The sequence below is a fragment of the Centruroides sculpturatus genome, unplaced genomic scaffold (genome assembly GCF_000671375.1).
Source record: "Centruroides sculpturatus isolate CEXI.00-Female unplaced genomic scaffold, Cexi_2.0 scaffold262, whole genome shotgun sequence".
In the NCBI taxonomy this organism is placed as follows: Eukaryota; Metazoa; Arthropoda; class Arachnida; order Scorpiones; family Buthidae; genus Centruroides; species Centruroides sculpturatus.
In genome coordinates this window covers 404,959-416,475 of record NW_019384536.1, presented here as the reverse complement: position 1 = coordinate 416,475, position 11,517 = coordinate 404,959, and the positions used below count along the sequence as shown (strand labels likewise).

At 27.3% G+C, this 11,517-nt stretch overlaps 1 protein-coding gene across 4 annotated transcripts; it reads right to left on the bottom strand.

Annotated features, from left to right (window-relative positions):
• Positions 1–1,081: 1,081 nt before the first annotated feature.
• Positions 1,082–10,469, bottom strand: LOC111623248 (myosin light chain kinase, smooth muscle-like). Of its 4 annotated transcripts, none has more exons than XM_023365747.1 (10): positions 10,335–10,469; positions 4,721–4,796; positions 3,880–3,970; positions 2,678–2,884; positions 2,160–2,301; positions 1,899–2,098; positions 1,679–1,831; positions 1,462–1,507; positions 1,231–1,305; positions 1,082–1,144 (listed from the first exon to the last, which is right to left on the bottom strand). In XM_023365747.1, the coding sequence occupies exons 2-10, from the start codon at positions 4,752–4,754 to the stop codon at positions 1,094–1,096; spliced, it is 999 nt and encodes a 332-aa protein (XP_023221515.1). In that variant the 5' UTR covers positions 4,755–4,796; positions 10,335–10,469; the 3' UTR covers positions 1,082–1,093. The 4 variants fall into 4 exon arrangements, with proteins under 4 accessions (XP_023221515.1, XP_023221519.1, XP_023221517.1 ...); XM_023365751.1 differs by lacking the exon at positions 10,335–10,469 and adding an exon at positions 10,058–10,078; XM_023365749.1 differs by lacking the exon at positions 10,335–10,469 and adding an exon at positions 9,836–10,006.
• Positions 10,470–11,517: the final 1,048 nt, after the last annotated feature.

Below are 11,517 nucleotides of genomic sequence, written 5' to 3'. Positions count from 1 at the left end.
ACGTGTCTGCTTGCACAGAAGCATGTCGCGATGTGAATCTCCCCATCCAATTCTTACTCGATGACACACATTTCGTGTGTTTTATGTGAGCAGTTCTGTTCGAACAGTTGGAGTAGAGAATATTGTAAGTTACTGCTAGCAAAACAATGCGAAATATGTAATTATTTTCGGTAATCCGGACACTTTTGGTAATCTGACACACCTTTGGTCCCTTACCTGTCGGATTATCAAGGGACAACTGTACTATATTTATTTCATTTTAAATTATCTTGATATATTTTCCTCATCTGACTTTGAACACAATGTTATATTTTTATTACCAACGTTTTGAAAAGTTTTTTTTTAATTTAAACATTAAAACGCTTCTTATTCGATAATTTAATGTTATTGTATAAATTATTCGAAATGTTTCTTGACTTATTTTACAAGGTGCGTTTTCTAACAGTAAGTCACTATGTTCGGGTACTGAATTTGTAGAATAGTTTTTGGCAATTTAGTATCAGTCTTCAAAATAAACTCCTCTGTAACCTGTACAAATTTTTGCACGCTCTACTTACCTATGCCTTCACGTAAGGATCTTTTTGGAGTGTTGTCTAGTTCCTTACGTTTAGCCTCTCGGATTTCTATAATTGACTGAAATTGTCTCCGTTTCAAAGCAAATTTTAATTTGAGAACAGGAGTTCCCAACAGCCTGACCACTTTCTTTTCCCCAAATTAAAATTTGCTTTGAAAGAGACAATTTCAGTCAATTTTGGAAATCCAAGAGGTTATACGGAAGGAATTAAACAGCACTTCAAAAAGATCTTTTCATGAGGGCATATGTAAATTACTATAGCGTGTAAAAAATGTATATATGTCACGGTAGTGTTTATTTTAAATACTGGTACTAAATTGAATCATTTCTGCAAAAAACTTTTTATAAATTCAGTCCCCGTATTTAGTAGACGCACGTTGTACATTCTTATAAATCGATATAAAAATGCCTATTTTTTATTTTGAAAAGTTTTAAATTATTAATTTACTTCTGATTTGATCCCAAGCGAAATTACCAGAAACAAAAACTCTAGCATACTTACATTTATTATTATTATGATTAAATAACTGCTCCCATCCTCTTCAGAGCCAAAAGTGCATTGACGGCTTTCTACATTTTAAATTTAAATAATAACGTTTGTACTTTATCATTGTAACACCTGAAACATAATTATTACAGGTCTTTATTCTACTTACCTGCCATCTTCTTCTTATGACGAACCTCCTCAATTTCTTTTTGTCTAAAGTCTTCTCTTCTTTTTTCTTATCTCTCTACAGTTCGAAATAGTTTCATAAAAAATATAAATATTTAGTCTAATCTTTTTGAAAATCATTTTAACATAATAATGCTTTAAATAAAATTTAAAATCATTCAAAAAAATTTTAAAAGTTTTTCAAATTTATTTGAGTAATAAAATAGAAACTTGCCCTCAGCCACGGATGTTCTAAACATTGAGCCGCTGTTAATCTTTCTCTGTAAATAAAAAAAAATAATTATTAGCAAAATAAATATGCGTATTTATAGTAAACAACTTTTCATAATTTGGAAAGTTGTTTACTATGAATTGTTATTACAAGTCACATGGAATTTCGTTAATTTTAATCAATAAAGATATATTTGTTTCCATAATTTTATTCGACTTACTCTAGCTCTTTGACTAATAACTTTTCAATAAAGTCTTTGGCTTCATCTGAAATTTTGTCAAAACTTTCATCATCGAAATCATAAACAGCTCTTGTGACATTGGCCATAGTTTCTGCATCATTATCACCCATAAATGGGGATAGACCAGAAAGACTGAAAAAGAAAAAGTTGCTCTTCGATCATAAATGATAGATTTACGGGATTAACAAAAAAGACTTACAGAACATAACAAATAACACCGACACTCCACATATCCGTCTGATAGGATACACGATCAAAACTAATTACTTCTGGGGCCACAAATTCGGGAGTACCGAACAACACTTGCAATTTCTTACCGGGTTCTAATTTTCTAGCTAAGCCAAAATCAATCAGCTTAATTCTGTTACCAGTTCTTGTTAAACAAAGCACATTCTCTGGCTGAAAAAAGAAATGTTAGGCCACATATAATGATATTAAAACTGTATATGAAAAAGTTTACCTTCATATCCAAGTGCAAGATGTTTCTCGAATGCATATATAAAACACCATCACATATCTGTCTCATAAATATAGTACATGCTTTTTCGGTCAAGATAAAATCATCATCAATAACTCTTTCAAACAGTTCTCCTCCGGTTATGCTGGAATATAAAATAAATTTTAACTCCTACGTATTCATACATTAATACACTTTGTAAGCCTTTAAATAGGCTGCATCAAGAAGATAATTTTACATTATCAGTTTGAAAGTTTAAATTTTAGAAATTTACAAGATGTATAGAAGTAAATTTAAAAGTTAAATTTCATTTATTCTTCCATTTTTATTTTGATTTAACTTCGATTAATTTTGATGGTAATCTATCCTAAGAACTTAGGTGCATATTCATAAAAAGATCATAATTGTTTTCAATTAATAAAAATATATTTATTAGTATCAAGTGGATATGATTCAGTTTTATAATTATAAATTATGTTTTGTAACATATCTAAGAATAAAGAATTGGAAAAATTATTCACAGTTCTAATATTAGACACATCTCCTTCTTTCCATCATCGTACGCATCATAAAGTTGTAAGAGACGAGGATGTTGCAGACATCTCATAATCTCCACCTCTCTCAACACATCTTTTCGATCATCTTTCCGGGGAGTTATAATGAATTTGGCAGCAAAAATTTTTCCTGAAGCCTTTTCTGAACATTTATATACGGTTCCAAATTTACCTCTGAAAATAATTTTAAAAATTATTGATGACATAAATCTACCTGCGAAAATAATACACGATAATAAAACACGAAAAGTAAATAAATTATTATAAAAATTATTATAAAAAGTCTTTAAATGGTAATATGGATATTTATTTTTTAAATACCGCAATTTTCGCACAAAACGTATCTTTTTGGTTTGTATTCCCACATTTAATCATAAACTTTTTCGCATGAATTAACTGTGTAAACATAGAGGAGCAACATTTGGATCGGAGACAAGGAATTAGGTCATGAAGAACAAATATGGCAAGCAGTAAACTAAGACTGCCTTGAAGAAGTTGTTACATAAACATCTCTTGCAAGGCGCTCAGGTTAAGTTTGACTCTAAAATACGATATGTGGTTTTATGTGAAGTTTTGTTCTTGTCAACTAAGTTTCTGAACAATGGTAATAATTTTAAGAACTCAAAAATTAAAACTATTTCATGTTTCTACATGAACATTTATTTGATTTATTTATTTAATCTTTACTAAAATGATCGTTACTCCTGGCAATGTAAATGTAACTACACTGTATTAATGATACGCTAATAGGTGAAAACAGAATTAAAACATTTTCCTTGTTATAACTTTAAAATAAGAAAAAGTTTAAAGAATATTAAAAATTTTGTTTTCTAAAATAAGAATTTTTGAAATGGCAATAACTTGAAACATGTTGATTTTTATATAGGAACTAATATAAGAGCCAACCTGAAGTGTTGTTTCATGACGTAATAGTTTCGTTCTTTTAGTTTGGCAATTTGACAAAATTCATTCCCAAAAACATCATTTAAACATTTTTTACAATCCCACAACACTTCAGTCTGAAGGAGTTGCTTAGTTAAAGTTTTCACTTTTCCTTACTTAGACTAGATGCATAAATTCGATAATATCCTATCTGTTGCGAAGATAATTCTGTATACCAGATTAAGAAATTCAATTTAAAGATCCTAAAATTTAATAAGTAGTCTTACCTTCCAAGTTCTTCGTGTAGATTATAGTCTTTTTTCACATCTTCTCCAACTTTGACAACAACATTTCTTGGTTCGAAGGGTATTTCTACCTCTAAATTATTAATTTAAAATTATTAATAACAACAATACATGTCATTTTAATTAAAATTATAATTTGATTATTTATGAAAGATTAAAGTGACATGTTTTGACTTTTCTCCCTCAATTTATTGCGGTCGGCCGTGTTTATATTTCAGAATAATAGGATAACAGCAAAGATAGGAGATTTGTAATGTTTAGGAAGTAATCTAATACGTCGATCGGAATATCACAACATGTCTTATTTTCGTTGAAGGTCATACAAATGTTTGGAATTGTCTGCTTTAAGAACAACTGAATCCGTGAAAGTATTAATGGAAAACGGCTATAGATGTGTTTGTGAACGGGCAGCATGACAAGAATGCGAAAATAATGAAATGGCTTACTAAGAGCCACTTGGGTGTAGAAGACAAAATAAGACATTATCTATCCGATTTATAATTAACAAAATAATTTAAAACGTATAATGGAAAATACGAGGTATTTCCATCAGCTTTTTTTAAACTAGACTAAGTTTAAAATGTGATCGCATCATTTTATAATTGGAAGATATCTAATTTGACCATAATTACATAGCAAATTAATCATTCCAGAATATTTTAAGCCAACTGACGTATGTTGTACTGAGACAAATGCGACTAAATCAATATAAATATATTTTAAGACAACAGAAACATTAACAGACATATAATTTCACACAAACATTACTGTTTGTTGTAATTTAAATCCAAATTGAGTATGATTAATGATAAAAAAAACTTACCATCATCAAAATCTGTTTCATCGACATGGATCATATTAGATTGTGCGTTTTAAACTGGTCTTAATAATAAATTATGCTGCAAAGAAAACAATATATAAATATTTATATATATAATAAAAATAATTCATTTAAAAATTTATAATTAAAAATCTTGTTTTTACAGTTTTATTAAAAATATAAAAGTCTTAGATATTTTTATAGGTTTATAAATTATGTATATATTAAAATATATGAATATTTTACTTTTTCGAATGAATGCGTAATTAAGTTATAGATGAGAAATTTTAAAATGTCCAAATATAAGTGTTTAGAATTTTTTTATCTCCAAATTCTAATTTTTAAAATGATATAGGCCTAATTCATGATATAATAATTTAATTTTCAAGAAATTTCTCTTAAGGAACGTTTAAAACATTTTTATAAAGGCGTATATCAAGTAAAAAAAAGAAGGAAAATACAATTTTTAATTTAATTTACATTGTTTTGTATATTAAATAACAATGTAATCAATTTTTTTTACTTTAATTATAAAAAGTAATTTTTTTAAATAAACTGGATAGCTAAAGAATTTTGCGAAATTCGTTTCATTTTAGAATTGGAAAGATGAAGTACATGTTCTATAAGAAGCAGCTATCAGATTGTTATGCTAGTATAATAATGTAAATAAAATAATCTAAAATTTAATATTTTCATACCTTTCGGACAGTAATTGAAATTGTTTTAAAAAGATTTTGAAAAAGAGTTTCTTATAAAAATTAACACTTATTTTGTGGACCTTTAAATATAATATCGTACATAAAAATTACAAAGTGTATGTATGCATATTTTTGTTTGTTTTTTGCAAGCACACTATTGGTTCGTCCAGGCCAATAAAGGGGTAGACGAACAGCAAAAGACAAATTTACAAAGTCACATTTAAGTTTGCATTTTCCATCAACATTTATTAACATTAATATTCTATTTAAATACATGCATGCATATATTTGCGTACAAAAAGGTATAAAATAGAATAGATAAGAGCAATAAAAAAATTATATTTCTTATTAAATAATTTTATTTTTATACCCATACGAAGTTTAGAGAAAAAAAGATTAAAAGATTAATATCATAGATGCATGCATCTATGTTATTAATCTTTTACTCTTTTTTTAACATAAGGCACTCAACCGGCCATCATATTCCCCGGCAAGGTATATATATATAACACTCCGAAAATCCGATACATTATAACAACAAAGCCAACCACTGCCGTATTCCATCGGGCTATATACCGGGTACATTAATACATCATACATCACAGATGCATCAAATAATTCATAAACGATGCCATGAAGGTTTGTATTAGGACTTGTATTAGGTTTTAAAATTTATATAAAATACAATAATACTGTAAATATTATTATGTGGTACGTATACTACTCGGTTTACATACTGGTGCCTAATGCTAAGCCAGATCAAGGTCAAGGCGCAGTTATAGAACAAGCTATTATTTTATTTACTTGCTGTTCGTGTATGTATTTGTGTATAAAAATTTCTTATATGACTTGTGTTTAGTATGGCAGCTTTCTGTAGTATGATGTATATACTGTTGTGAAACCCTAATGTTTCTATCCTCTTGGCTAGTGTATATGGTATGACGCCTGTACAAGAAAGGACTACTGGCATACATACTTTATCCATTCTGTTTATTTCATGGGCACGTTCTGAGTACAGTATATGCTAATTTTTTCAGTGTATATGTTTTCTATGTTGTGAGTGTTTGAATAGTTGTGTCTTTGATATATGTGATTTTGTTGTGTTTGTCAATAGATATAATGTATAGTCCGTCGTAATGTCGTTTTGTCTTTGATTATATGCTCTGTCTTAATATATTTTGTGTGTTGTTTTTTATGATCGTCTAAGTCGGTATTTAGTAGTTTATGCTTGTGTACAAGCTTTTGATGCATTGCATTTGCTATTCGTTTATGTCCATATAAGTGCGTAGTCTGTTTGCAATAAAAGCTTGCAACCCGTTGTAATGTGTTGTATAGTTTCGAGCCTGATATGACATTTTCTACAAGTGTCGTCTGTGTCTTGTCTTCTAAAATATACGTTCTGCAGTTTCTTGTATTTATGATCTGATCTTGTATGGACCCTTTAGGAACCCTTCTGTCTCTTCGAATAGCAGTAGTTTTGACAAATGAATTTTAAATTTTAATGTGAAACAGTTGAAATTTAAAAAATACAATTTACATAAATTTCACAGAAAATGGTTATTAATTTTTTATTGTTTAACAATTGTTAATTTATTTTTCACAGTCACGTTAGAATAAAATAGAGAAATGAAAAGAGGAAATTTCATAAAATTATCTTTACTTTAAAAGTTACTGAAGAATTTATTAGTATTTTAAACAGTGGAATAATAAATTATTTATATTAAAAAATGTAAAAAAATTAAACTAACTTTCACAAGTAGAACAAGATAATTCTTTCAATTCATTGTTTAAATTAGCCGAAGCCGATTTACAATATCATAAATTATTTCATAAAAATTAATTTATATATTTTTATAATAAGCGGGCTAATATACAATTAAACCGAAAGAATCATCATATATGAATTATTTTCGTCGAAATGTAATATATATCTTTTTTTAAACCTAATTCTTTTATAACAATTTATTTGAAAATTTAATTATAAATTTAAAACAATAATGCATATTTTAAAACTAAAATTGGACTTAATAGCTTTCAAACAGCATACGATTGAGAAAATATTTTTAAGTACAATTGAAGCTCCAACAACGGCCATGTCTAAACAGCAGCCATTTTTTCATGAACTTTTTTGGACGAAAATGCATTGAAAATGACCTCCAACAACGGCTGTAAGTCAATTTATTTAAAATGAAACAAAAATATTTTCACTTTATATTATAAACAAATTGTTTATTAATCATTATGCAGTCTACATTTTAAAACTTTAAACTATTTACATTATTCAATTTCGAAACTAACACTAACAAATAAGTTTATTTCGAAATTATCAATATATAAAATAATTTATATCCAAACAAAAATAAATTAAAATTGCTATGATCGGCAAGAAATAACTCTTTATACTAATAGATATATGAAAAATTACATTTCTAAAATGATATTTATCGAAAAATATAGGAGAAATAGTAACTCTCAAAATAGAACTTAAACAGATAAATGTTACCTGAATTATTTCTTCATTCAAAAAGCCTACAATTGAAGTTTTAAACGTTTTACAACGAAGGGTAAATGAATTATATCAATAATTCATTTACTGAGATAAACGCGAATTTAGTTGGGACTTCTATTCCTAAATAAACAATATAGACTTGCTTAACAACTACACTTTCAACAGAATATGCGTAGAACTAAATAGGAAATGAAATGGTTACTGCATTTCTTTTTCTTCCCGAAATATAAGACAAAATTAAACACTGTGTAAAATATTCAAAATTAAATTAGAACGTTTGAAGATCTAACTTTAAAGAAAATCATTTAAAGCTTTCAGATCTTTACTTAAGAAAAATTTACATAAAATTACTTTAAACCAAATTAATTCAATATTTTAAAACAAAAGATCTTGTTTAATTACAAATGTATAACTTTTATTAATAATTCTGTAATACTTTTTTAAAATCAGGCAAGTAATAAAACAGTAAGAAATTTCAATGTCAGTGTCAACGTTTCGTTTCCAAAATTCTAATTTTATCATTTTAGCTTTTCTAATTCTTTAGCGTAAGATCCTACTCAACGATATAAAAAAGTTTAGTCTTCTACTCGAATTATGAAAGTAAATTTGAATAGAAATTTAAAATTATAGTTAAGACTTTAGAATTTCTCCGAGTAAAACCTTAACTCTACAAAATGATTAATTAAATCGGTGATATTAATTTATTCTAATATACGATTATTCAATTTTTTGTAACTCAGCTTGATGTAAACCAAATATTGTTTTTACGTATTATTATTAGTAGGAGTAGAGCCCATTCAAGTGTATAGGCCTTTAGGCTAAAGAAAGGAAGAATGAGGGGGTTATTTTTGTGTGTGACAATTCATCTGTCCTATATATCCCAGTTATTAAGTTGTAAACAAATAGTTAAACCTATTTTAAATTATAAGTCAAATTTTAAATGAATTAACCTTAACTTTTTATATATTTCGAATCGAATATAAAACTACAGTTATTTTATAAAATGACAATAAACATTAAAAATATTATTATTATTTATTATTTTATTTAATACATTTTTCCGAATAACAAAAAGGTATAACTATCAAAAAATAGTCTGTCTAAATAATGCTTTAACATTATAAAATAACAAGCAGAAACGGTTTGAGATAAGAATCTTAGATTAATTGCTCTACAAACAAGACCTTGAATAGAAATATATTGTTACTTATTTAATTCAAATAGAATTTAAAGCATTAGCTGGAGGGTAATTACCCCTTAATACTCTTACTTGGATCCATGCCTGAACGAAAAGATTAATTCGCTTGACTTCAATCAAAAAATAAATGAAGTATTAAAATAAAATCAATCTTAATATATTAATGTGTTATTCTTAAATAATTGATTTTATTAATATTACAGAAGATAAAAACACTGACAAACCACCTATATTTATACATTTGTTACCATAATCGATATAGCCCACATTCATATTGTAATCGAATGCTTACTCAAACTTTACACTGACTAATAAAAATGATTTATTGTGACTAACGTTACGTCGTAAACGATATTTAAAATTCCTCAGCAAATCATTTTGTTAGATATACGGCCGCGTAAATAATTGAATCTAATATAAATTTAAATAATTAAATAATAAAAGCACACAGTTTTGACAATGATATTATATACTGTGTACTTTTACACTTATCAAGTTACAATTCTTGATTTACAGCATTAAATATTTTATGATTGGATAAGAAGTGTAAGCAATATATTATAAGATGTATATTGTACATATATTGTACAATATACATCTTAGATATATATATTGATAGTCAGCATGTCAAAATATAACTTGTTTTTGTTCTTTTAATCAAACTGCAATAAATATTATTTAGAATAATTTATTAAATAAATAGAAATATATACCGTAGCAATGATTGGAGAATGGAGTAGAACAACTCGTTTAACAGGCGAAAAAAAAGTTAACTGATGTGAAGAATGAGAAAGTAGAAGGAAAATGACAACAATCTTCCCCAAACGGAAATATAAGAGGTTTTATCCAGATTCTTAAAAATAAATTAGCTTATCTCGTTATTTTTAGAGAAAAATGCCAGGCGTTTGAAAATGCATTGAAAACACGAGCAGTACCTGGCTTGGTGCCGTCATAAATAGTCTTTATCTAGGCAAAAAGAAGACCAACTGGTAGAGTAAGCGAGTCATTACACGATAAAAAGACAGAAATGAAAGCTTAATAAGAAAACTGACGATGAATATCACAGTATCACGTGTCGCTTGGCGCAGACTCAGTCCGAATACAATTTTCGACCTTTCGGGAAGAAACTATTAAAAGGGGGTCGATAATTGTTGCCGGTCATCTCTTCTTTTAATCGCCGTTTGTGGAAAGAGTGCTTAAGTAACTACTTACCTCCAAAATGCACTAGACCTCGTTCATTATCCAAAGAAGAAACTCGCAATTATTTCTTCAGCAGACGAACATCTACCGACTGTTCCTTCGACGCATGCGCTGTTTTAATTTTGTCGTCTGTTACTAAACTTTCCCCGACCCTAGCGCCATCCAATTGTCATGCTCTTTTTTTTTCTTCCTCTAACAAATTATTCGTTTAAATTTTTTTTTTCGTTAATCGTTTAGTTTACGTTAAAATATTTATTCTAAACTCCTCAATAATAAAACAACGATTTTCGATTTTTTTAAATTATAGAATTAAATATTACTGTATTTATTACTTTACGTATTTGAATTATTACTTTACGTACGGGATTTTAATCATTATCTTCCATTACAAATGTTTATTTTTTATTTGTCATTAATAAAATGTCATCTAAATAAACTTTTCATAACTCTTATTCTCTTATACAAATGGTCGGATTGATATTATTAGATTATACTTATTTTTAGAATAGCATTGATCGAAATACAAAAAATCTGTATAAGATATTATTTTCAATGTAATACTTCATTGTACATTTTATTGATAAAGTTTTATTAAATAAACTAAGAAACAATTGATTTATTCTTTTTAAATTTAACATTTCGTGTTGCTATATTGAGCGCAGTCAAAGATATTGAATTGAGTGCCGAATTTATTTTCTATATTATGAGAATTTGTGGTTTTCAATTGTTATTATTAATATGCAAATATCTAAAAATTATTTTTTAGACTATTTTGATATTTTCTATAAGCGAAACCAGATGTATATACATATACTATAGGATTCAGCTTAGAATCCTATCATACCAGGCTACCATTCAGGATCATCTCTTACCAGAATAAAATTTAGGATCTTATCATACTAGGCTACAGTTAAATCACAGAATTTAGGTACAGTGAAGTACAGGTTTTATATTTATTACTATACGGTGGAGGAAGAAAGGCCTTTTATATATTATAGTGTAGGATCTGAATAAGTTTAAATCTGGCTTTGTCTATAAGTTCTATATTATGTGCTTCCAAACATATTATCCTGCTACAATAAATTCTACATTGCACAAGTGTTATGCATAGAAAGAATTTATGTAATATTATGTTTCTTAATTAAATTGATACATTATTAATCTAACATTGTGCATTTTTGAGGTTTTATTCTAT

Bases quoted from the DNA above. Each gene is read 5' to 3' on its own strand.
- LOC111623248 (XM_023365747.1), bottom strand. From the start codon at position 4,754: ATGATCCATGTCGATGAAACAGATTTTGATGATG. The intron at 2,302-2,677 runs GTGAATAATTTT...TTTATATTCCAG, and splicing joins ATGTGTCTAATATTAGAACT to CATAACCGGAGGAGAACTGT. The intron at 1,306-1,461 runs GCAAGTTTCTAT...TTCGAACTGTAG, and splicing joins TAGAACATCCGTGGCTGAGG to AGAGATAAGAAAAAAGAAGA.